Source organism: Physeter macrocephalus, unplaced genomic scaffold (assembly GCF_002837175.3).
Source record: "Physeter macrocephalus isolate SW-GA unplaced genomic scaffold, ASM283717v5 random_226, whole genome shotgun sequence".
Classification (NCBI taxonomy): Eukaryota; Metazoa; Chordata; class Mammalia; order Artiodactyla; family Physeteridae; genus Physeter; species Physeter macrocephalus.
The window spans coordinates 60,544-86,188 of NW_021145512.1; the positions used below are offsets into that span (position 1 = coordinate 60,544).

The following is a 25,645-nucleotide window of genomic DNA, read 5'->3' on the forward strand; positions in this document are numbered from 1 at the left end:
GAACCCGCGTCCCCTGCATCGGTAGGCGGACTCTCAACCACTGCGCCACCACGGAAGCCCTATTTGAGTATTTTTGAAGTGGAGGGCTTCCCTAGTGGCTCAGTGGTTAAGAATCTGCCTGCCAACGCAGGGGACACAGGTTCGTGCCCTGGTCTGCCGCGGAGCAGCTACGCCCCTGCGCCACAACTACTGAAGCCCGCGCGCCTGGAGCCTGTGCTCCACAACAAGAGAAGCCACCGCAGTGAGAACCCTGCGTGCACCGCAGCAAAGAGCAGCCCCTCCCTCGCCGCAACTAGAGGCAGCCCGAGCACAGCAACGAAGACCCAACGCAGCCAAAAATAAATTTTAAAAAATAAATAAAGTGGATAATAGCATGTATCAAGTTACTATGTTATTTACATTCCATTGGATACATGTTGAAAAGTGAAGTAACAATTTTATTTTTAAATGATATTTATAATAACCAGACATGACATTCTTTGCAACTATCAGTTTGAACTATATGAAATTGTTAATATTCAACCATTTTCAACCTACAAATATGGCAGATTCATATGGCTCAAACTAGTATTTAAACTTATGCTATAATAACCTAAATGAGAAAAGAACTTGAAAAAGAAGATACATGTATATGTATAACTGAATCACTTTGCTGTACACCTGAAACTAACAAAACATTGTTAATCAACTCTACTCCAATATAAAATAAAAATTTTTTAAATAAATAAAATATATATATATACATTAAAAAAATTTTAAATAAACTTATGATAAAAAATTTAGATGACAACTTAAAATGTGGAAAGAGATACATAATTTTTTCAAAATTACCTTAGGGAGCACATGCGTGCACAAGAAGTTCAAAGATCATTGTCCTAGGAAAAAAAATCTGCACATAGGCACAGGAGAGATATAAAAGAAAGTTATAGTAATAGTGTTTGCAAGAACAAAAAATTTGAAAAATCCAATAGCAAGAGAATAAATAAATAAATTGGGATATTTTCATGCCAGATTTTTATATAGCAGGAAAAATGAAGGAATTAGAGGTATACACATAAATATAAATGAAGCTTATAAGTATTTGGTGAAAGCTTTATAATATTTGGTGAAAGAAGTAAGTTACAGAAGGAGACTTACAGAGTGATAATGCTTATAAAATTTTAAAGATGCAATATAATACTATATTTTGCTTAAGGATACAAACAGAAATAGTAAAAGTATAAAGACTAGAGGCATAAATAAACACCATATTCAGTCTGGTTTTAACCTGTTAGGGAGGAGGCCTGTGATTAGAGAGGAGAGCTCCAACAATATCTGAAATGTTTTATCATTTTAACTGGGTGTGAATACAGAGATGTTTATCATATTTTCCTTTATAGTTTTTAACGTATTTTAAATATTGCAAAATAAATGCTCATAGTATTTTTAAAGGGGCCTGCATATATTTAACACTAGAAAAACATTCATGAGGCTCCAGGTATAAGATAAAGGAAAAAAAAATATTTCAGACAAAGAAGAATAGCTAATGTCCCACTTATTGAATATTTAGTCTCCAAAGGTCATCTTTGGGGGTGGGGATATAGAGGGATAGTTAGAGCAGCATAGGGATGAAAAAGAACTGGGTGTTTTTAAGTTAGGGATCTTTTTATCACTGTGTATACAAGTGAGGTCTGAATGAAAATGTGAACTTTGATCCCTTTTCCAAATTGATGCTGGGTCCAAAGTTTTGTGCCGTGAAATAGTAATGGTGGCCTTGATTGGCAAACCTGAAAACACAGATTCGCTGAGTGAGGACTCACAATTTCCCCTTTGCTCTAATTATTCAGTTCCTTCTTGCTGAATGGCAAGTCCTTTTTTTGCCCCCTCTCTCTCTCTTTCAGATACATCCATCAATAGAAAAGATTAAAATATTTGTTGGGAGGGTCTTCCCTTTAGTAAAATGTGTACCTTTTATAGCACATTGCATTTCGTTGTTAAAGATGCCGTATAGAGTTCTATCCCTCTGAATTAAGTTATATAATTCTGTTTATATAAAGTTGTTCAGAATCCCCACAGTGCGGATTGTCAAGTGGATGAGGACTGGACGATAAGGTAACTGTAGATGGAATGGGGTTCAGCGGGGGCAGAAGCCAGACTGCAGTAGGGTAAAGAGAGGACGGGAGATGACACATGGAAACAAGCAAGATGAGACTTCTCTTTACAGAAGTTCAGTTGTTAAAAAAAAAAAAAAAAAAAAATGAGATTTACTTGAAAGGGCTAGAGGGTCAAAGGAGTTTTTAATTTGTTTATTTGTAGAATCATATACATTTTAACTCCATTTATACAAGGTTTAACAGTAGGCAAAAACAATATTATATGTTGTTTATGGGTCCAAACATACGTAGTAAATGTTTACAAGCCATGCAAAGGAATAATAAGCTCCAAATATAGGAGAGTAGTTGTATGTGGGAAGGCAGGAAAACAGAACTGGAGGACACAGGGGACTTCAACTATTATTTCTAATATTTTCTTAAGCTGAGTAGTGGGTGAACAGATTTTTTTGACATTTAAAAATATTAATAATAATGCTTTTACTTATATAAAATAAGTGAGGGGATTATTTCAAGAAATAAACAAAATTTATAGAAAGATCAAATTTTATTTAAAGTAGAAATAGGAAACTGGAAAGTCAGGTCTTTGCTTAGAAATTTCAGAAAAAAAGAAAAAAATAGAGGGATAGCAGAGAAGATATCAACAGAACGCCAGCTGTCATTTACAATATGTAAGTAAATAATCTAGTTTTGCTTAACTTCAACCAAAAAGGGACAGAGACCGGAATATAACTGTTAAAAAAAAAAATCAAGAGGAATGCAACAGAAGGGAAATTGTGCAAGCAGAAGGGAAGGTTTCCCAGTATGCCTAAATGACTTCCCTTACTATAATTCCAAAAGGTAGTTATATGGACCTAATCTGGAAGTCTGTATGTGTGGTTCTTTTCATCTGCCCTGAGGATGGTACAGACGGCCCTCCAAGTATGGGCGGAGGAGGAAGGAACAGAGGTGGAGCTTTGGATTGTATATAAATGTGAGTGTTCTCCCAACTGTGTGCCCTAGAGTTTCTTGATTACCCTGAATATCTGGTGTTTCTTCCTGCCAAGCAGGCTAGTGTTGAGGTCAAATAAGCAGTGTGGTCTGATCTGCATTGCCTTACTTGCTCTTCCCATCAGCGGCCATACATGGAAGTGGCCCTGGAATGAAGGAAAACAGAGTTCATTCTCCTAATGACATTTCCAATCTGGCTGTTGATGGTCATCATTGCGGCAACCTGTTATCTCTTTGGCTCTACCGGCGCCCTCGTACCGCTAGAAAGGGCCGAGATGGCGACAAGAAGGAACTAAAGGGACTTCCCTGGTGGCGCAGTGGTTGGGAATCCGCCTGCCAATGCAGCGGATGTGGGTTCGTTCCCTGGTCCGGGAAGATCCCACACGATGCGGAGCAGCTAGGCCCGTGAGCCACAACTACTGAGCCTGCTCTCTAGAGCCCGTGAGCCACAACTACTGAGCCCGTGTGCCACAACTACTGAGCCTGCTCTCTAGAGCCCGTGAGCCACAACTACTGAGCCCGCGAGCCACAACTACTGAAGCCTGTGTGCCTAGAGCCCGTGCTCCGCAACAAGGGAAGCCACTGCAATGAGAAGCCCGCTCACCGCAACGAAGAGTAGCCCCCTCTCGCCGCAACTAGAGAAAGCTCGCATGCAGCAACAAAGACCCAACACAGCCAAAAATAAATAAAATAAAATAAAAAGAAGGAACTAAATCAAGATGTTCAACAGCACTAAACAGATATTTCAACAACAACCAATTAATCACCCTACCTACCCCACCTCTTCCCATCCCCCAGAGGTACACACTTGCAACAGTACTTCTAGCACTTTCTTCCAGTGTTTACCTCTATATTTCTTTTCTTTTCTTTGGCCTGCGCCATGCAGCATGCGGGATCTTAGTTCCCCGACCAGGGGTGGAACCCGTGCCCCCTGCAGTGGAAGCGTGGAGTCCTAACCCCTGGACCACCAGGGAATTCCCCATATTTCTAAGTAAAATAAACTGCGATTTTGCGACTTCCCAAGTTTATAAAATATTTCTTGACTTCCTATCATAAAAGATGAGCATGCAGCCCTCTTACACAAATCCTACCACATCACTGCCAGCCATTTCTCCTTTCCCTCCCCATGTCTTCTCAACATTTTGTATATCAACATTCTAACTGGTGATCATACATCCACCTGCTGGGAGGGTGGCTCATCCCTGAGGACATGAAAGCTCTTCGTCTGGGAGCCTCCAGACCTCATCCTGTGTCTCTTCATTTGGCTGGGCCTGGTTTGTATCCTTTATGATACACTGTAATCATAAGTATAGCACTTTCCTGAGTTCCATGAGTCATTCTAGTGGATTCTCGTACCTGAGGGAGTCGTGGGAACTCCCAGACTTGTAGCCAGCTGATCAGAAGTGAGGGTAACCTGGGGACCCCCAAGCTTGTGGCTGGCGTCCTTAGTAGCTAGTGGGAACCCCAGGATTTGTAGCCCGTCAGGCGTGTGGGAGCGTTTGGAGTCCCTGAACTTGCAACTAGTGACTGAAGTGAGGTCGGGCTCAAGGGGAATGTGCCTTTATCCGGTGAAATTTGATCTAACTCTGGTAGTCAGGCTTAGAATCGTATTGTGTGTGGATAAATACAAAAGACCATTCTTTTCCCTCTTGATTTCTTTAGAATTCCCATGGCTTTTTAATGCACAATTTATGACATTGTCAGAGGGTGTCAGGACTGAATTGTATCCTCTCAAATTCATATTTTGAAGCTCTGACCCCCAAAGTGTCTGTATTTGGAGATAAGATTCTTAGGAGATAATTAATGTTAAATGAGGTCGTGGGGGGGGGTCCATTTTTAAAAACTGAAAGACACTAATTATTCTCTAAAACGAGTGGCTGTTCATCAGCATGACTTATACGAAGTCAGCTTTTCTGGCAGCGGAAAGATGCTCAGGGTCTACATTTTTCTCTCTTTCATTTCCCCGCCTGCCCGCCCCCCCGCCCCCCCAAAAAATAGTGACAATAAAAGATTTAATGTACATGGGCCTTTGTCCTGGGTCACGTGAGATTTGGCAGCAACTAAGGTGACCATTCCATGATTGAGATTTAGAAAATCACCAGCAAGAGGGAGAAAGCCGCAGAACACTGACCCTGAGATGTGCCTTGGGGGCCCTGAAGCAGTGACCATCTGGAGGAGAGCTGGGGTTGCCGATGGGGTGGGGATGGGTAGGGGAAGAAGGTGAGGAGGTGCTTTGACCAGGAAAAGAGCTGAGAATGTGTGGAAACAGGCCTCCGAAGGAATGGAAGGGAAAAATACTTGGGACCACAATTGCAGACAGAATACGATGGAGTTGCTCTTTCTTGCCCATGAGTTTAATGACAAGGTTCCTCCCCTTTGGATGCCAGCTAAGCAGGAGCCGGCAGGGCATCCCCTGACTCTGCAGCCCAGCCAGGCCTGGAATCTGCCCCAGACACAATCACAGGTATTCCCAAGGCTTGAAGTCCATCCAGAGACTCGTCATTTGATGCAATTGCCTGTGGTCTGAAAAACAAACTCCCACCCAAACATATCGTACCTGGGGAGACTGCAATCTCAATGATCATGTCTCCCAGGACTCAGGCCCGCTCTGACCACAGGATCTTTCTAAAGGCATGACCGACAGAAGTGTGCACAATTCCACCATGTAATTTTTGTCTGGGAGGTAAAATACCTCTGTCGTTACATCATTTTCCTTAGCGTAGCGATCCCTTAAGAGAAGAAAGCCTGACCAAGATCCCTTCTCAAAGTCAACCATGGAAATAACCTTTTAATATTCTCTCCTGTCTTCCGTGACCTTGTACGGCTTTCACACACAATTTCTCATTTTATCCTCAAAACAACGCATCGAGGTATGTACTATTACTCTGCTTCCTGGGCCAGCCTAGAATTTCTGCTTCCCCCTTTCCGTCCTCCCGTTGGAAGGTCACGCTGGGCAGCCCTGCCAAGTCACGTCGGAGGGATTAGTTCCCTGTGACACCCCTTCCCCCACTCCCCTGACCCACAGGCCGGACACAAAAGAGGCTGCCGGAAACTCCTGACCACTGCCAAGCCGGTAGCCGCAGTGCCCTGGAGAGGAATTCTCAGCTCACAACAGAGCATTTCTCATCTAGTTTTTTTTATGGGTTTGGGGTTGGGGAGGGGTTGGTGGCCAGCCAAAGACGGAGGCAGAATGATGAAACCGGGCAGGCCCGCAGCACTGATTCATGTCACAGTGGGAACGGGGACAGGCTTTTGTGCCAACCAGAATGTGCCTTGGTTACACACTCCGGTTAAAAATAGTGATGGCTCAGGATCGGCCATGGTGCTCCAAAAGAAATTTTCCTTCGTCTGTAATATTCTAACTGCTTTCAAAGCAAACATAGTTCTGCATTAGTTATAGAATATAAGTTATCTTTAAAATTCAGAAGGAAATGGCCTCCGCTGCTGTTTGGAGGGCCCTCGGGTTCTGGGGTGCGGTGGGGTGGAGGTGAGGGTGCAGGGAGATTTCTAGCTTCTGCTCTGATTTCTCAGACCCGCATCGTGCACACCCGTTCAGCTCAGCCAGCGTTTACCTGCCCACTACTGCACAGCCCAGGGCTTCATGGCCTACCAGGCACAAGCACATGGGCCCCTCTGGAGGAAGGTGATGAATCAGCAAGAGCCTGAGGAAAGAGGTGATGAATCTCAAATCACCTACCCGCGTGGTTGGCTGAGGGCAAGTTGGGGCAACGGACAGACAAGCAGCCAACCATAACCAGAGACAGAGGAGGTAGGTCCTGTATCAGTGATAATGTCAGAGTTGGCCTTGAAGAACTTGTGGAATTTTGAGATGTAAGGAAGGGATGGTGCAGGGGTGGGCCAGCCCGGGAAGAGGAGACATCTTGGAAGACGATTAGGATGTAGATGAAAAAACTCATGGTCCTTTCCAGTTCCACCGCCATAGCCCCCATCACTGATCCTTGTCCCCTGGAACATCTCACCTGTGCAGCCCTCTTTGACATCTCTACCACCCCCTCCATTCTGGGGGATCTCAGCAGGAGACAATGTGTGTGAAAGCACAGTTTTTTCCACTATGGTTGCTATTCATAAAACTGCCCGGAGATAGACAGGCGTGGGAAGCAAAGGCCAGAGGGATTAAAGAATTTGCCAGGGCTTCCCTGGTGGCGCAGTGGTTGGGGGTCCGCCTGCCAATGCAGGGGACGCGGGTTCGTGCCCCGGTCTGGGAGGATCCCACATGCCGCGGAGTGGCTGGGCCCGTGAGCCATGGCCGCTGAGCCTGCGCGTCCGGAGCCTGTGCTCCGCGACGGGAGAGGCCACGGCAGTGAGAGGCCCGCGTACCGCCAAAAAAAAAAAAAAAAAAAAAAATTTGCCCAGCTGGTGAGGAAGGGAGTCAGGAAGCTAACCCGGGTCCCCCCCATCCCCACCAGCTGTCAAATAAGGTAGATGGTGTCTGGCTTGGGTTTATAGACCCCTAAGTGAGATCACCCTGGTTTCAATCCCAGTTCTGACATCACTGTGTGACCGTGAGCAAAGTACTTAACCTCTCTGTGCCTCCATTTCCATAGGTACAAAATGGGGTAATAATCCTTACACCAGAGCCATCGGGCAGATTAAAAAGGATCCCGCCTGTAAAACGTTTAGTATAGTGCCTGGAACACAGGAAATATTTAAGCATTCATTCGCCGCTGTTATCTCCTATCACCGATATTTATTGTTCCCACCGACTGTCTCTCATTCGGTACCTGAATTTTAGAGTCTGGTAGTTGGCTGGAGACCACGTCTCAACCTTTTCCTTAATCCCACTATCCTCAGAAAAGCTGCTCTCACTGCATTTGCAGACTTCACACGAATTCTCTCAGCCTGCTTGTGCCATCCCTCAGTGTGGTGCTTTGGAATCCTTCTGTTAGCACAGCTGTGTCTGGGGTCTGGGAAAGCTCTGAGGACCCCGGGGGTGGGAGATGCACATGAGAGAGGGTCTGTCGAGCAAGTGGAGGTGAGGGGTATGTAAGCAGCCTCCCATCCTGTTCCCACATCCCAGAAAAGCACTCCGTCTGGCAGGCCGGCACCCCTTCTCTTCCTGTGTGCTACCCTGGGCTGGCCCAGACAAAGAGCTTGTCTGCACCTTGGCTTAGATGGGCTTTCTTGCAAGCTCACCCACAGGGGAACATGAGAGCTGCATGCTCACTGAATCCTAGACCCTCCTGGCCTCACTCCTGGGGCCAGGTCCCCTCCATCCCTGACAGGTTCATCCAGGGACTGGGTCGTAACCAGGAGGAAGTTCGGGGCCTCCTGGGACTTCCACCCACAGATTCCCAGCTCTCCTCCTGCAGAAACCCAGCCCCGTCTTCCTTCCATGAGCACCAAAGGTGGGTCCCACACTTCTGGAATCTTGAGTGAAGCTCATGTGCCCCATCCTCTTATTGTTCAGATGAGAAGGCAAAGGGCCGAGGCTGGAACTCAGAACCAGCCCTTTCCCCCTGCATCAGTGGCTCCCAACTTCCTTCCACGTTAGAATCACCTGGGACCTTTCAGAAGCTCCAAAGTCACAGCCACATGCCAGACCAGGGAAATCACGCTCTCTGGAGTTGGGCAGGTACGTTTCCCAAGTGATTCCAATATGTGGACAAGTTTTGGAACTACCGTCCTTGCAGCCCCAAGAATCCCGATAAACGGCCACACGTCAGGCTAAGTGCCTTGAGTTAGGATTACCCATTACCTCAGTGGTCCCTTTTCGATTGCTGACCTTCTGAACATCAGGAGGGACTTACTCATGTATTAGCGAAAAGCTGCTACACGTTGAGCAAGTGCTGTAGAGTTATGTAGTCGGCGTGCTCACTAAAGTTCAAATAAATTAACATGCTTAGACAAATGTGCAAAGCCACAATCAAAATTCTCCAATTATTCACTAATATCTTAATCGTGTTTATTATAAAAAATAAAGGTGAATATTGAAGCTAATTCAAGATAGGCTTGGTTTTTTACAAATAAAATTCTGAGAAACAGAAATACACATTAAATCTCCTTAAAAATGCCAAGGTGAAGTATATAAAATCCAAATGTTTCTGATGGGGTTGCAATTATTTGCAAATTTTTCAGTTCCCACTGAGCGATTAGATACAGTTTTATCATTTTTATTTATTTAACTAATTACATCCTGCTTCTCCCTGTGAAAAGAACACAAGTAGACAAACAACTGTTCTATATTCACTTGATCCAATTAGGCGTATATAATTTTGGACATGTGTTGCCTTTAGCAGAATTTGATTTCTTTGAACCTCCAATTTTGGGGTCAGTTAGTCCAGTCCTTTATAGCTGTCTGGGTCCTGGACTCCTTTTGAGTCCACGTACTCTGATGGAAGCAAATTTTCACACAGTTTCTGGGAGCATCCGGACTCCCAAAGTCCCCCAGGTCCCCAGTTGAATCTTAAAAAAATGAGGAAACAAGCACAGAGGCTAAAGTGACTCAAGCTGCCAGTCAGTTCCACTCTCAGGATTCGAACTCCCATCTCCCGACCCTCTGGCCTCTCTGGGAGAGACAAGCCTAGGGCCTCCTTGCCTGGGTTCAAAGCCTGATTCTGCTGCCTGTTGGCTGGCGACGTGTGCAAGTTACATCACCCCTCAGTGCAGTGGTTTCTGTGTCTGAAGGCTTCCTCATTTGCCCGCCCGCTTGTTAGCATTACAGTTGTGTTTGCTGTAATTATCTACAAGCGGGGAAAGAGGCGCTCGGGGCATAGGCAGTTGCCCTAGATCACCAGGCTGCTAAGCGATGTGACTCCAAAGGCTGCAGTCTTGGCACACACCACGCTGCATCCCCAGTTTCTCCCGGCCCTGAGTAGGACGCAGGAAGTCCGGGAGCCACGCTCAGGGAACAACCTTCAAGTTCAACACGGCACGCCAGCTCTCTGCCCGGCAGAGGAAGGCCCAGCAAGAGGCCCAGGAGGGAGAGGGAGGTCAGTGCTTTATGGAAGGGGATGGAGAGACATGGATGCAGTGAGGCCAGCCTGGCTGAGGGGAGGGGCTGCTGCCCAGGGGGAGGCCTGGCCTCTGGCTCCCACCCAAGGGGTCGTAGAAACAGCTGGTGGCAGCAGCACAGGCCGAGGGAGGCGGCAGGGGCCGGCTGGGCTGGCCGAGCTACAGAGGGGCTTCCTGGAGTGTCCAGCCAGCCACAGGTAACTTGGAGCAGCCCTGGGCTGAGAAATCTGAAAACCCCTCCCTTCCTGGGCTGTGGGCCGGGTTGTTGGAACACTTTCAGTTTTGTTTCTCTGCCTGCAAGAACCGAAACTCGTCGAAACAGAAAGACTCTGCAGACCAGAACATGGAGGGAAACTTCCAGGTGTGCAGGAACTGGTAAGAAGTTGCTTTCCCGGCGGCTTGACCTGAGGCTGGCTAGTGAGAGGGGCAGACAGGATAAGGCTGTTTCTGAAGTTAAGAGAAAAGGGCCCTTGTACCCAGGAGGGCCAGGATGGAAGATTTAAACTCAGGAGATGTAGGAAGATGATGAGGGATGGTCAGGGTTGGCTAACATCCCTGAATGCCATCCCACCCCCACCCCAGATATTTCAGACTTTCTGGGGCAGTTCCAAAGCCAAACAGCCAGGCTAACTGCCCCTGCTGGGCTACTCATATTTTTCAGAACTTGGGTCCTAACTTGGAGTTCTGATCATATGCTCTTCACACCAGTCTTAGAGAGAAAGGGGCCCACGGAGATTGTCCGGGACCACACCCGCCCTCACCTTGAGAGGGCGCTGTGGAGCGGGGTGAGGGGATAGAGCAGGGGTCCCAGACCACACCTCTAACTCAGGGAGACGCGGCCCCTTGAAGTACCTCACTCTCGAAGCTCCCTACCTGTGGTGGGAACCAGGGGGATCCCTCCCAGAGAGCTTTCTCCAGGCAGACGCTCCTGGCTTAACCAGCTCGGGAAGAAGAGCTGAAGGACCAGGCCGGACAGAAGGAGAAAGGGGCCAGGCCGGGCAGAGGGGCAAGAATAGAGGAAGGGAGTGGGAAGCAGCCTTTGTGCCACCTGCTTGGGCTGTGCAGAAGCCAAGACCTTGTTCAGACCAAGCAGAGTGAGGCTCTGGCTACTCCCCTCTGGCCACATCCCATGTGCCCAGGACATGGGCGGGCAACTCTCGTCATCCTTGAGGCCTTTAGAGCTATGGCCACTACGTGTCCTCTCTCCCAAGCTGCCACAAGCAAGAGCTGGTTGAAATGAAAGGAGGAGTATTAAGAAACACCCTGCCTGGGAACTGGGAGGGTCAGAAGCTTGTGTTTTTTGGGGTCTCCAAGAAGGGTTTCAACCTCTCTGTGGGTTGCACAGGTGAGCCTTAAGGCAGGGAAAGGTATTTGGCTTCTCGTTCTGGGAGACCTGGGAAGCTCTCCCTATGGGGATTCTGAAAGTCGGCATTGCCCTTGCAAGGAGAGTGGGCATGCAGGGCTGGATTTCCAACTGGCTTTGGGCCAAGCAGGGGAGCGTTTGAAAATAGACAAAATATTTGAAAGAATTTGATATTTGTTATTTCATTTTAAAAACAGTTTTACCAAGGTATAATTGACATAAACTGCATTTATGGTACATTTTAAAAAATATTTATGTTATTTATTTATTTGGTTGCACCGGGTCTTAGTCGAGGCAGGTGGCCTCCTTAGTTGTGGCATGTGAACTCTTAGTTGTGGTATGCATGTGGGATCTAGTTCCCTGACCAGGGGTTGAACCAGAGCCTTCTGCATTGAGAGTGTGGAGTCTTAACCACTGCGCCACCAAGGAACGCCCTGTGGTACATTTTAAAAGTGTGCCATTTGACATAGATATATACCCGTGAAACCATCACCATGTCTACTAAAATTCAATAAACTGTCAAGTTAGGAAGACCAAAAGGGAATTTTATTCAAGCCACACTGAGAATGATAACCCAGGAAGCAGATTCTCAGAAAGCTCTGAGAACTGTCCCACCAATTAAAAGTCAAAGGCACAGTCGTATACATTTTTGAGACAAAGGATCATACATGAAAATGACATACTGATATTTCACAAAAAGTTCACCAAGGATACATAGTCCAAGTAAGCAAGTACAAAGTGTACCAAGCAAACAGCGAGTCACTGTCATTAGCACCCCCTACAGAGCTGGGAAAGAACCCTATTCTTTTATAAAGTTACTTCAGAAGAAAGAAAGAAAAAATTGATCTTTACAATCCAGCAGGCGCTCCCATCTTTGAGGAGCTCTGGTTAATGTGTAATACAGACACACACCGTACATTAGGAAGGGAGGAGGCCCGAACAAACACAGAGAGAATTTTATGTTTAATTTTTTCTTGTCCTGCCTTAAAATATAAATTATATTTCATCAATCACAATCAAGATAATGAACCTATCCATGACCCCCCAAAGTTTCCTCCGGCCCCTTTGTAATCTCTGCCTCCTGCTCCTCCTTGCCCACCCCCTCTCAGCCCAGGCAATAGAAGAGCTGACAGAGCATCCTTACACTTATTTTATGATTTTGCATTGTTCTGATTTAGGACCAACGTGGGGAAGGGGGGCAGGTGGCATATCGTCATCATATTTTCAGTGCTCGAGGCCTTGAAAGATCTTAATCCAGCAGCCCTGGATATGAAATACGGCTCCATGCTTTATACCATGAAATAAGCCTGTTTTTCCTCCGTCTTGATCCTGCAGCAAAAGAAGCGTGGCCCCTGGCCACTTGGCCCTCCATGAGGCCCACTGTCTGCTGTTCCTGGTCCTCTGTCCGGAGTGCAAGGAACCCGTCCTGCGGGATAAGATGGAAGAGCACCGCGGGGCAGGGCACCAGCAGGTGGGGAGGCAGAAGCAGGGCTGGATGTGGGAGCGCCAGGCGGCGAGTTGGAGCCTGGTCCTCACTGCAGCCCGTCTCACGTGGGCACCCCGCGCCCAGCACCCCCTGTGGAGTGGAAAGGGTAGTCAAATCTGCCTTTCTTGTACTGCACTGAGTCAACCCTGGTTTTCCCATCCCCTATCCTTTCCCTACAGGCGAATGGGTTCGGCCCAGGCAAGGGGGTCCCTGTTTCAGGAAAGGTAAAATGTTCTTTCGAGATGTGTCAAGAGGAGAGACAGGAAAGGAGAGCTCTAGAAGGCACTCATGGCCAAGGCTGGTCAAAGGTTAACCTTTCTCTCCTGCTGTTTCTGGAGATCCTCAAGCTCAGGCATCCATTTCAACCCAGCGGGTCCCACACATGCCCCTTGAGCACGGGGCTGGTGCTGCAGGGAGACGAGGGAACCTGACTCCTGCCCCCAGGCGTTCACAGAGCCGCACCTGACACACAGAGCCAGGGCCGCTGAGCTGGGTGGGACTCCAGCGCCTCCCTCCGTGTTTAGGTGGGGTGCGCGATGTGTCAGCAGAGCCTGCCGAAGCACTTGCTGGAGATTCACGAGGTGAGAGTCCGCTGTGATTTCTTCTCCCAAGCCCGGGAGGAGGGGAAGGGGCCAATAATAAAGATCTCCCCCAACCCCCCGCCCCAGCTCTCCCTTCTCGCCCCAGGAGGCCTGGGGCACAATGGGGCACTAGCTCATCCCAGGGCCTCCTGCCCCCAGATGCCTGTCAGAAGGGCCTGCCACGGTCCACAAGCCCAAGAGAGCTCGTGTTTGCCAAGGGGAGTCCCCCCACCCCCCGGCCTTTCCCCACTGCTTTCTCTTACTGGCTTCAGTCCCCCGGGGAAATAAGCTCATATCCCCAGCGCACCTGCAGCCACTGCAGGCCAGGGACCATGCCCGTTCCGCCTGCCTCCCCGCAGGCCAAGGAATGCCAGGAGCGCCCCGTTGAGTGCCAGTTCTGTGAGCTGGCCGTGTGCCTCAACAAGGTGGACATCCACGAGCACCACTGCTGCAGGCGGGCGGAGGTGTGCCCAGACTGCGGCCAGCGCATCGCGCTCCACCTGCTGGCCCGGCACAGAGAGGCGTGCCGGGGTGAGCAGACCCGGCTCCAGAAAGGTGAGCAGCGGTGGCAAGGAATGTCAGCTCTCGGCAGGACAGGTGACATGTGCGATGACAGACACGCATGTCTCAAATTCATCTGGCTACTCTGGACCACGTGCTAGAGTGGCCTTCTTGTGTGTCTGCTGTGGTCTCTAAACGACTGGTCCAGGGAGACCAAGACGCCAGGAGCTGCGGGCCTGGGAGCTACACAGCTGAGTGCAGGGGCAATGGGGGCCCGACAAAATGGGAGGCTTCCTTGGAACCCCTCAAGCACAATTCCAGCCTGGCAGAGACCCACCTGCATCCTTTTACAGATGGGAAACCTATGCATAGAATGAAACAGGGGCTTGCTAGAGGCAGAAACCAGACAGGACACCCAAGTTCCCTGACACCAAATCAGGAGCTTTTACCACCATCAGCAGCGGACAGAAGGGATCTAGTTGTAACTCCTGACCTTCGGGCCTATGTGTTGGCCGCCTGGTACCACTGTGTGTTCTCTTGGCCTGGTTACCTCTTCATGAGATGTGTTTACGGAGGACAGCAAGGTGACAGATCTTGTGTTCACTGGTGGTTTTAGTAACACGGTAACACGTGGAGAGAGCCTAAAATCCTTTGGATGGTTAAGTCTCTCCTGGTAAACAATTTTATTAAAATCAGCACGTGAAAAACTGGAGTGCTTGAGATTCGTGTACCTTTCCAGCACGGCTGGGCTTCAATACAGCCAACAAACAACTCTTTAGCACGACTTCATCAACACGACACAACTTCAACAAGACAACACAACACAGCTTCCACACAGTCAACAAAGATGTGTGCAATAACTCCTCGTTCGCTCACAGAGCTCAGAGACTGGTGAAATGAAAGAGCAGTCCGGCTGGACAGGGCTGGCATCTGTGGTAACGGCGCCCTCTGTCTCCTTAGAAACCAGTCCTGCTCCAGGAAAATGTCTCTTCATCAGGGCTGTGTGCTGCCCCGAGTACACTTTTGCAGCTTAAAGGAAATGATGTGGGTGATTCCTGCTGTGGGTGGCCTGTGTGGCCAAGGACCCTGGCAGTGCAGGACACTCACGGCAGGCCGGGGACAGTTCATCATCAGGACTGCAGGCCGTGTACGCAGTTGTGGGACAGTCGGGCTAGCCATTGTCAAGGGCAATCATTTGTGCTGTTGTTTCCATGCTTTTTCAGGGAAGAGAATTCCAGCTCCTGAAAGCAACATCTGCCGTCATTATTGCAACCAAATGATCCCAGGAAATAAGTATTTCCACCATGTGGTGAGTAGAAATTAGTTATTTTCTAATGGTGCCAATAGCTAGTCCATATTCCAAAAAGTGTGATATGAAAGGTAGATTCTGGGTCCAATTTTACACAGCATGGATAACAGAGGTTCCCGTATTCAGTTTTGCTTTGTTCAAAAAGGGATGTTGTGAATTGGTTTAGGCTAATTTAGCACACATAATTGGTCTCCAACCGTGCCGGCCCTTCAAGGAGCCTCCCTGACCAGTCCAGCTGTCATTGATCACCTCCAAACATCTTCAGCCTTCAGGGCATGGACATGGCAATTTGGTCCTTAATAGGACCTGCCTTATTATCTTCTGTCCCATGCGGGAGTCTTCTCAATTAGACTGTGAGCTCCCTCGAAAAAGTTAACAACTTTCTCCATCTTCCCACAGTGAAACCGATATCAGGGCTAGGTACCAAAAGGGGGGTTCTGTAAAGATGTCACGATGTGATTGATTGATTGATTGCTTTTGCCTGGGAACATTCACAGACTCCTCCCTCCATCACTCTGAGCACGTTTTAGAGCATTAGCCCGTGCCAAGCTGCTCCCTTCTTTTGCAGGATGGAGCATTTTCTTTCTGGGGAAACTTCCGAAGGCTTCTCTCCAAAGAACTCATTTCCTTCTGCTTGGATGGAGCACTGTTTGTCCTTTCTTTACCCTTCAATTCAGAGAAATATGAGTATCAGAACTAAAGAGACCCTGTAGGGATGATCTAGACCTTTTTGTTTATTGTGAGACAATACATATAGAATGTACCATTAGTGACATTTAGTGCATTTTAATAGGAATACTTGACTTAATAAAGTCTAAATTAATCATATTCCCTACCCTCCTTACAAACAATATATGGATTTGAGAACATGTTGACTCCGATTCCCTATTCCCACCTTATATGTTAACGCTGTGGAATTTAGTTTCACCTTGTTTTCACACTATCCCTCTTTAGTCATTATTATTGCTGTCATTTTATGCAATTCATGCCTGCTTGGGTATACTCACACATTTACCTTTCTCTCTGCTCATGTTCTTTCTTAAACCCCAAGCTTTCCATCTGGGTAGGATTTCTCTCTTCCTAAAATACACGTCTAGGTAGTTCCCTCAGCAAGAAGCTGTGAGGAGTAAATTTTTAGTTGCCTGCACAGGTACGTTTTTCCTGCATTATTGAATGGTAGTTTAACTGGGTATCCAATTCTACGTTAACCGGTATCTTTTCTTAGCATTTTGAAGTTTATTCCACCGTCTTCCCACCTCTATGATTGCTGTTGATAAGTCTGCTCTCAGTGTAACTGCCATTCCTTTGTGGATAACCCTTTTTCTTTGGTTGATTTCAAGATCCTCTTTGCCTTTGATCTTCCTGGTTTCACTGCAATGCATCCAAGAGAAGATTTCTCTTTATTCATCCTGCTTAAAACAATATGCTCGAGTGTGTTTATTTTCTTCTCTGTTCTTCAGAATTTCTCCTGCCCAAATCTAAAGACTTAGTCCTGCCTTAATCGGTTCTGAAAGGTCTCAGCTATAATCTCTTGGAATCCCCAATATTCCCTAACCCCTCCATGTTCTCCCAACTCTTTCTGTGGAACATATCGGATGTACATCAGGCCTTCTCGTTCTATCCTCGTGTCCCTTAACCTTTCACATTTTCTGTTTCTCTCTCCTATATTCTGAATAATTTCCTCAAATCTATTTTCAAGTTCATTCTTTCTTGGCCAAATCTAACCTGCTATTTTTAAGCCTACCCATTGAGGTTCAGTGTCTGTATTTTTCAATTCAAGAAGTTCTGTTTATCTCTCTTTCAAATTCACCTACTCTTTTTTTCATAGGGTCGTATTCTTTTCTCTTGTTTGAATCATTTTTAATTAATTTATTTTACAGTCTCTCTCCTATAGTTCTGTTATCTGAACTCCTTGGAGACTAATCCTGCTAATGGTTGTGTCTGTGACTCTTACCCAAGGTAGAGTGTTTCCTTGTGTGTAAATTGAATCGTGAGCTTCTATTTGGTGAGACGCTCTCTGTGAGAATCCTGTATGACCTGGTTTGGGATCATGTGACCTCCAGAGGGATTTTGTGATTGCGGCTGCCATACATGCCAAATGGTACATTAATTCTTCCGCTTGGGTGTTCCCAGAGCGTGAGGGTTTTGTACATCTGAACCCCAAACACAAGAATGGCGTGAGCCTGGGATTTTGAGTTTTCAGGAGTGTCGGTTTTGCTTCCGCACCCTCAATTTCTAGTCCAAGGTAGGCAAGCTCTCTTGCCACTTTCCTTGTCCAATTAGCCGATTCTTTTCTCTTAGCCACCACAGGTTAGCCTTCAAGGTTCCCAGCTTTACGCAGGGAAAAAGGGGACTCTTACTTCCAATTCCACGTCTTGTGTGGATGGGACTCTTCTCTTATCCAAGCTCTTAGATACGAGATTGACCCCACATCTCCTCCTAAAGTGTCAGCTCATGTGCTTAACAGGTCAGGTCTTCACTCCTGGAACATGGAACTTGCTTGCTTTCTTGCAAAGTCAGCTCAGTGAATGTTTGTCATATTTTATCCAGCATTTCAGAGTGGGAAAATTTCAGGTTATCTTGCCTATTGTATTGTCCACCATTAAAGCTGAGGTCATTTTAAAATTTGAAGTGTGACTCATAATTGCAGGACAGATGCCGTCCAATCTCAGATTCTGTGACATATTCTCCAGTTGGGAAGCCAGATATTCCTCCTTCATCCCTTTCAAGTCAGGCTGCTGAAGATGAAACTTCCACAGCAGAGAAAGACGTCCGTCCAAAGACAAAAAATACCAGCAGATTTCCCCTTCTTTCTGAAAAGTCAACACGGCAAGCACCAAGAGGCACAAACAAAACCACGGATCTGCCTTTGAAGTCTGATGGCAAGCTCAGGGCCTCCTCTCCTGTAGAAGACGAGACAGCCTATGACATTCTGAGGAGGTGTTCTCAGTGTGGCATCCTACTTCCCCTGCCAACCCTAATCCAACATCAGGTACCCAGCCTCCATTCTCTTCTTATCCGGCTGGGAGCCATCTGGACAGTGTTTAAAGAAATCCAAGACCTGCAGGATATTCTCAGACATCTTTTTTTTTTTTTTTTCTCAGACACCTTTATCTCCCCTTTCTCTGTGTGTCCAAATCCATTCTCGTAGCACCTATCACCTGGTTATATATGTGCATCGTCTCCCACCTCTGAAGGCAGAGCCAGATCTTTCATCTCTGTATCTGCAGTTCCCAGCCCAGGGAATAACCACAGCAAATGCCCCCAAACTGTGGCGCAAACAAATGAACAGAGCATATACCCAATCTAGCTCTCTAGCTCATAGTGTAGATAAGGCAATCCAGGCCCAGAGATCAGAGCCTTGGTCAAGATACTAAGTCAGTTGGTATCTTGCCTCCAGCAGATCAGGATTTGCGGCCTCAATAGCCTGATTTTTTTACATCCTAGATTATTTTCCAATAATAATAAGAATTAGTATTAGAGGTAGTTAACCATTATGCACCAGTTACAATGCAAAGCTCTTTACAAATGGTTAATCATTATAAAAACCATGCAGGTATTTTATCCCTATCTTACAGATAAGGAAACCAGACAGAAAGGTCGAGTAGCTTCCCCAGGATTATACAACTAGAGAGTGGCAGAATCCAGCCTAAAATACATGTATATATAGTTCCAAAGCTTATGCTTTTAAGCCCCAAACAGGATGCCTCACTCAAAAAAAAAAAAAAAAAAAAAGCTTTCATTATCTCATGTTTTTCAAAATACAAAAGTACTAGATACTACTAAATACTAGATTTTGTTGTAACCAGTTGACGTGATACCATACAAACAAATATAAAGATAAAGCTCATCCTCCCCCACACCCACCCCACTTCCCCAGTCCCACGCCCTGAGATACTAGTTTCAGTATCCGGGTAGGTGTCCTTCCAAAGCTTTACCTCTGTTCACACAAACATGAACAAGCCTCTATGGGGTTTGAATTGTTTTTTCTTTACCCGTATATATCATCTTCCTATATTCATTACTCTGCCATTTGCCTTTTTCACTGAATATATGATGCACATTCCTTACAAAAAAGTAGACCTAGATCTTGTTTTTTCTGACTTCTTCTCTATACGCACACAGCACATAATTTTACAAAGCTGAGTGAATTTCATACTTGCTGGGGGTGTTATTAGTGCCATATTTCCTTGCCTCCCACAATTTGAAATTTCCTTCCATACTTCCCTCCATCCTTACATAGTAGGGTTGCCGAATTTAGCAAATAAAAATCCATTACTTGGGACAAAAATAACTACAAAATAATTGCATGAGACATACTTACACACAAAAAAATTCTTTGTTTCTCTGAAATTAAAATTTAACTGGACATCTTGTATTTTATCTGGCAACTCTGTTATATAACCACACACACACACACACACATTTGGAGTCCAATTACACACATTTCTTTGCATCTTAATGTTATGATTCATCAATACCCAAGGACATCCCTCCAAGTCAAATGATGTTGCCCCCCCCCCTTTTTTAATGGCATAAGAGTCCGTGGTGTGGGTATCCTCTAATCTGTTCGTCCACCCCCCTCATGATGATAGGCCTCTACTAAACATTGTCCCAAGCCTCCCATAGACCCCTCATGGCTCACTGGGCTCCATACATTTTCTATGCCATCTGTAGCTCAGGGTTCCTGCTCCGGGAACTGGGGATAGGATTACCCAGAGATATCCTAGGAACTAACACTCCCCACTTTAAACACATTGAACTTTTTTAATATCCATTTCTTTAGGAGAAATGCTCGTGGTTAGCTTCATCAAAAGGAAAACAAGTGAGAAGTTCCAGCTAGCTTTGGAAAAGGAAAGGTACAACAGATTTAGAAGATTTTGTTTTTACACTGGTTTTTCTGCTTGCTTTCTGTGCTAGTCTTTACTTGTGAAAAGAGATGGGTTTTACTCACTGCGTTTCTTTCTTGTAGAAGAAAAGGTTTGGATTCTGTTTTCCTCCTTTTGAGCCGAGATGTTGGTTTCCCCAAGAGCTACAGATAAACCAGAAGAAAAATGGGCTCTGGCTCTTCTGCCTGAGAATTCTGATCAAGCATCTAGGCTCCACACAGCCTGGACACCTTAGGGAACCCAGCTTTGTCCCCGAAGAATAAAGAAGCCCTCCCTGAAAACTTGTCCTCCACCTTTCTGTAGATTTTTCACTGGTTTTCCAGGGCCACGGATGGCAGCGGCTAGCACGGCAAGGAAAGGGGAGTGGCCGCGAAGGAAGAGAAAAATGAGGCTGGGTGGCAGGGGAGAGCCAGGTAAAGCACAAAGAGGTGCTAGTGAGGGCTGTTGGCAGCGAGACCAGCTGGGAGACACCTAGAGATGCAGCCCACCTCCCAGCAAACAGCACACCCTACCTTTCTGCCTGGCCCGTGGGGAGACCCCAGACCCCACCAGGGAAGGAAGGGCCCAGGACCCCCCACGCTCCCGAAACTGGAAAAGTGGGGTATTTCTCAAGCTTTGTCAAGTTGGCGAAGTCAGGTTTGCCTAAGACTTTCCTTGGGTCGGCAGCGACGGTGGTTTCCCAAAGAGAGGTCCCGCACGCTGGGTCCCGGGGACTGGACAGGACCCCGGGGATGGGTCAGGACAGGAAAGGTGGCGACTGCGCGGGCCTGCGCCCCAAGTCCAGGGGCAGAACCTCTTCCTCGCATGAGGAGGGACGGGCAGGGGGCGCGGGGCCCAGCCTCCCGCCTCTGGCCCCCCGGCCAGGGCGCCTTCCAGGGCCACCTGCGCGGGGACCCGTCTTGGCCCGCACGCGCACGATCGGTTGAGCTGGCAGCCCCAGGTTTGCGCCCCGCGGCCGCGGTTATGAGCAGCGCCCGGCAAGTGGCGGCGCGTCACAAAGGCGGCCGGGCGCGGAGCCGGCGGTGGCGCCGGTGGCGTCGGAGCCGAGGCGGCGCGGGCGCAGCAGGCCGGCGCTCGCGGTCCCAGCAGCCCGAGCAGCGAGCGGCGGGTCGCGGCGAGCAGCGGGTAAGGCGGCGCGAGCGGGCGCAGGCCGGGGACGCCCCGAGGCCAGCGCGGGGGTGCGGGGCTGCCCTCCTCACCTGCCGCCCCCGCGAGGCTCCTGGGCCACCTCCCCTCCCCGGGCGATCGGACACCCAGGTTTCCTCCCAGGCCTGGCAGCTGTGTGACGTGGTAAACCCAGCCTAGGTTCCAGCGTCCTTAGGCTGGGTTGGAATCCCGCTCCGCACCTAGCACGCCATCTCACCGGGACACGTTCCTAACCTCCCATTTGTAAATACCTTCCCTACAGGGATGTTTTGGAAGCACCTTGCCACCCACTTTCTGATGGCAGCAAACACTTGTATAACATTTACTGTGTGCCAGGCACTGTTCTGGTGCTTTCCGTATATCAGCCCGTTTAATCCCCCCAACGCTAGGAGAAAGGTACTATTATTACCCATATTTACAGATGTGGAGACTGAGGCATAAATAAATTAATTAACTTGGCTAAGGTCACATACCGCAGTTGACAGAACCAGGATCCAACCCACTAAGCTACAAGAGGGGAGGTTCCAGGCGGTGACATGACTTTTGGACCGCTTGCAACACCTTTCCCAGCCCACCAAAGATGTTCTTCCAACCCCCCCGCCCCCCATGGCTTAAAGTGTCTGATAATTCTTCAGACCCTGCGACCTTGCTGGGTCAAAGGGCTTCGATTAGCTTTCGAACTGGTTTAGCTTTTTTCTTTTCTTTTCTTTTCTTTCCTTTTCTTTTCCCTTGGCCGCTCTTCGAGGCTTGTGGGATCTTAGTTCCCTGAACAGGGATCTAACTGGTGCCCCCTGCAGTGGAAGTGAGGAGTCCTAACCACCAGACCACGAGGAAATTCCCTGGTTTAGCTTTTCTTGAGCATCTCTTAGGTGCCTTGCTCCTTACTAAGTGCCGTGGAGTCCCCTAGCCCCGGGCAGTATATATGTGATTGAAGACACAACCTTATTTCTTCATTAGTTAAATGTTTAAGTACTTCCTCAAAAGAAGAATGAGGCTGTCCCTAGTCTCAAGGGGTGAGTGGGTTTCTGGGAGAGAAAGGCTTAGATTATACTAAGATTATACTAAGGATGGACACTGAGAGAGAGAGGGGAAAGAGAAGGGGAGCCGGCTGACCCCACTAGAGCCCTGTGTCCTGGGTGGCGGCAGCCTGCTACCAGTTCCCGTGTGGAAGTCTGTCTGGGTGGGAGATGGGAGGGCCGGCTGGAGGCAGGGGCCACAAACTGTTCTGTAGGTGATCATGGGATAGGGAGGACAAAGGCACGGGGAAGACCCCAAAGTAGGTCCCCTACGGGAGCTTTTTGCTCAAGGATGCTCATTGCCACTGGGCTGTCGGGGAGAGCTGGGAGAGGCCTGGGGGTCCATCACAGGGAGAGTGGGTGAGAGAAAGAAGGGAATACCCACCACCGGGTCTATTCAGATGACAGATGCCGTGTGAGAGGTACACAGGGCAGCATGAATGATGCTTACAGACACTGAACACACATTTGGCAAGTACGCACACAAACAAAAAGCAGCACATCAAACGCACTGGAATAGTTGCCTGTGGTGGGGAGCAATGGAGTGGGACATAGAATTAAAAGGGAATAAATGAATAAATAGAATCAAAGAGAGGTCTTGCACAGACAAGTGTCTGTCCTGAACTGAAAATTATGATTAACTTGTCCCTCTGAACCCAAGGCCTGAAAAGTGGAGGTAGGAAAAAAGTGTAAGAGGAAGAGTAAGAAAGCCCAGGTCTAGCCTGAGTCCTGTTACTAACTTGCTGTGTGACCATAGGCAAGCCCCTTCACCTCTCTGGGCCTAGTTTCCATCTGTTAAAAAAAAAAAAAAAAAATCAACTCTCAGATCTCTTCCAGCTCTGAGTTTTTGTGAACCACAATGAATGATCTTGGGTTACCTGGTAAAGAAGCCGATAAAAGCTTTCTGGAGTGGTAGGGCTTGAACTTTAAAAATGGGAGGTTTGGGAGAGGTAAAGAAAAGGAGGGTAGTTCTCAGACAGGGGAAACATCGAAAGCAAAGCCATGAAGATTACAGCAGATGGCTATGAAAAGTCTGACCGAGGGCTCAGTGTATCTGGCGGGGCCTTAGCCCAGTTCTTCCCTGGGACTCCCTAGCCTGGCTGGGGATACCACCTGCAATCCAACAGCCAAGTCAGAGAGCTTTCAGTCCTCCCGGTTCAGGTGTTCACCAGTTACCGAATCATGTCTGCCAAAGAACTCACTACCCGCCCCGATTCCCACTATAATGCCACCCTAGTCCCAGGCTTCAAGCCCGGCCTCTACTATGGACCATCCTTCCTCCACCCCCCCAGAGTATTCTTTCTTTACCTCAAGACTGACCACGTCACTTCTGGCCGTGTGATCCTTCGACCTGCCCTGACCTCAGCTGAGCTTCTCCACCTTTGTTCTGCTGCTGCACCTCCTGAATATAAACACAGCCATCAGCAGTGTCGCTCAACACAGACACTGATTCTCATCCAGAGAAGATGTCAGAATTCCAAGGTCTTAGGGGGAGGGCACAGTGAGAATCCCTGGCTGTAGGACACAGCCTTTATCACATCATTCAGAGCATCTTGAATGATGCCCTCGAACCAGCACCTCCCACTGCTCCAGCTCCAGTTCCATCACTCCCTGACCCTCACAAGTTAAGCTCCAAGCAATTTTTAGTTCCGTGAATGTGAACACATCACACATACAGTTCTGTGGCTTTGCCCATCTTGTTCCCTCTGCCTGGAGTATACCAGTTCCTCCACCACCAACCTGTCTGCCTTGCAAACCCTACTCACCCTGCAACACCCAGCTCAGATGCCACCTCCTCTGAGCAGCCCTCTCTACTTCTTCTTACACAGACAGAACCAATACCCCCGTTTGTGCCACTCTGCACCATGAATACGCCTGAGGGTTTTCATGTCTCCCACAGTGCTGTCATTGAGTCCTGGTCTATGTCCCTGATGGGCCCCTGATGGGCTGTGACTCCTTGCAGATGTGCACAGTGCGGTGGATTTATCACCGCACCCCCTGCACCGGCCCAGTTCCTACGCATGGGGCCATAGTGCAAGTTTGTTCCATTGGGTTTAATATGTGTTTGGCAGGTAACGGTTCTTCCTTTTTACGCCCCACAGAAAACAAGTGATCGCTTTTCTTTCCTCATTTTTGGAAGCCCTGCCCACCACACAGCTGCAGTGGACATCCCGGTTCCTTGATGGACGAAGAAGGCCAACTGATCCAGCCTCGAGACCAGAGCTGCTGGGCCACCCTGCCCGATGTGTGCCTACGTCGTATTTTCTGGTGGCTGGGAGACAAGGACAGGTCCAGAGCGGCCCTTGTCTGCAGAAGGTGGAACCAGATGATGTATTCGGCTGACCTCTGGCGATACAGGACCATCACGTTTAGTGGGAGACCTTCCAGGGTACACGCGTCCGAATTTGAGTCGGCTCTTTGGTACGTTAAGAAATTTGGTAGTTATCTGGAGCACCTGGAGATCAAATTCCTGAATCCTTATAACGCTGTCCTGACCAAGAAGTTCCAGGTCACCATGCAAGGCCTTCTCTTGTGTCTGGGCAAGAGAAACAACCGTCTGAAATCTCTCTCCATCCAGCACCTGGAACTGGACCGCCTGGTCTGGAGGAACAGCATCAGGAGCTTGTTCTTGAAAAGCTTGAGCTCCTTCTTGAAGAAAATGGGCCAACACCTGGATTATCTCAACCTAAAAGGGGCCAGGCTCACCGTGGAGCAAGGCTGCCACATCCTCAACTCCCTGAGCTACTTAAGGAAAGAGAGTATGGTGTCAGGGCTCAACATCGAGGACTACTTCAGCCACCACCTCGCTGTCTACAGCAGCCCCCAGTTCAACAAGACCATGGCCACGTTCCGCAGCCTGGTGTCCCTGACCCTCAGCTACAACTGCATCTCCGATGAGCTGCTGGAGAACCTGTGTGAGAACAATGCCGGCACCCTCTGGACCCTGAACATCAAGTGCCACATCCGTGACCCCCACGGGCAGGTCATCTGGGGCATGTCCTGGGCCAAGCTGGCCAGGTCCGCCACCCACCTGAAAGTCAACTTCTTCTTTGAGCAAGTCATGAAGTATGAGCGCTTGGCCCGGATCCTCCTGCAGGAGATCCCTGTCAGGAGCATCAGTCTGAGGAACTGCTCTTTCAGGGACCCCGACTGGTCCATGAGGCCCACTCTGACGGATCTCCTGCCCACCTTCCGGCACACTCTGCAGGTAGGTATGAGCTGAGGGCTGGGAGGCTGGTGAGGAGTGGCTGCCCCTCAGGTTCCTGCCACCTGCTCTTGGCTGGGCTCGCACACACTCACTC

At 48.2% G+C, this 25,645-nt stretch overlaps 2 protein-coding genes and 1 long non-coding RNA gene across 9 annotated transcripts in view; all 3 read left to right on the top strand.

Moving 5' to 3' along the window:
• The window catches only part of XAF1 (XIAP associated factor 1), a 69,970-nt gene extending 49,618 nt beyond the window's left edge, over window positions 1-20,352 (top strand). The window contains exons 1-9 of one of the 6 annotated variants that reach the window (XM_028484764.2): window positions 10,354-10,427; window positions 12,751-12,886; window positions 13,081-13,125; window positions 13,426-13,482; window positions 13,842-14,037; window positions 15,207-15,292; window positions 17,943-18,284; window positions 20,079-20,151; window positions 20,265-20,352. In XM_028484764.2, coding sequence (XP_028340565.1) covers window positions 10,396-10,427; window positions 12,751-12,886; window positions 13,081-13,125; window positions 13,426-13,482; window positions 13,842-14,037; window positions 15,207-15,292; window positions 17,943-18,284; window positions 20,079-20,135 — 951 coding nt within the window. In that variant the 5' untranslated portion in view covers window positions 10,354-10,395 and the 3' untranslated portion in view covers window positions 20,136-20,151; window positions 20,265-20,352. Of the gene's footprint in view, window positions 1-10,353; window positions 10,428-12,750; window positions 12,887-13,080; window positions 13,126-13,239; window positions 13,483-13,841; window positions 14,038-15,206; window positions 15,293-17,942; window positions 18,285-20,078; window positions 20,152-20,264 lie in introns of those variants that run through there. The other 5 variants (XM_024127814.3, XM_028484760.2, XM_055082704.1 and 2 more) reach the window with 5 other exon arrangements.
• LOC129391851 (uncharacterized) lies at window positions 5,275-10,008 on the top strand. 2 transcript variants are annotated; one of them, XR_008616616.1, is made up of 4 exons: window positions 5,275-5,950; window positions 6,612-6,849; window positions 8,509-8,673; window positions 9,755-10,008. It is a non-coding gene; the product is annotated as an uncharacterized lncRNA (long non-coding RNA). The 2 variants fall into 2 exon arrangements; XR_008616615.1 differs by having other exon boundaries at window positions 6,612-8,673.
• An 879-nt stretch (window positions 20,353-21,231) lies between the features above and the next one.
• Window positions 21,232-25,576, top strand: FBXO39 (F-box protein 39). The gene is made up of 2 exons (XM_028484759.1): window positions 21,232-21,306; window positions 24,446-25,576. Exon 2 carries the CDS (start codon window positions 24,526-24,528, stop codon window positions 25,564-25,566), a length of 1,041 nt encoding a protein of 346 aa, XP_028340560.1. The 5' UTR covers window positions 21,232-21,306; window positions 24,446-24,525; the 3' UTR covers window positions 25,567-25,576.
• Window positions 25,577-25,645: the final 69 nt, after the last annotated feature.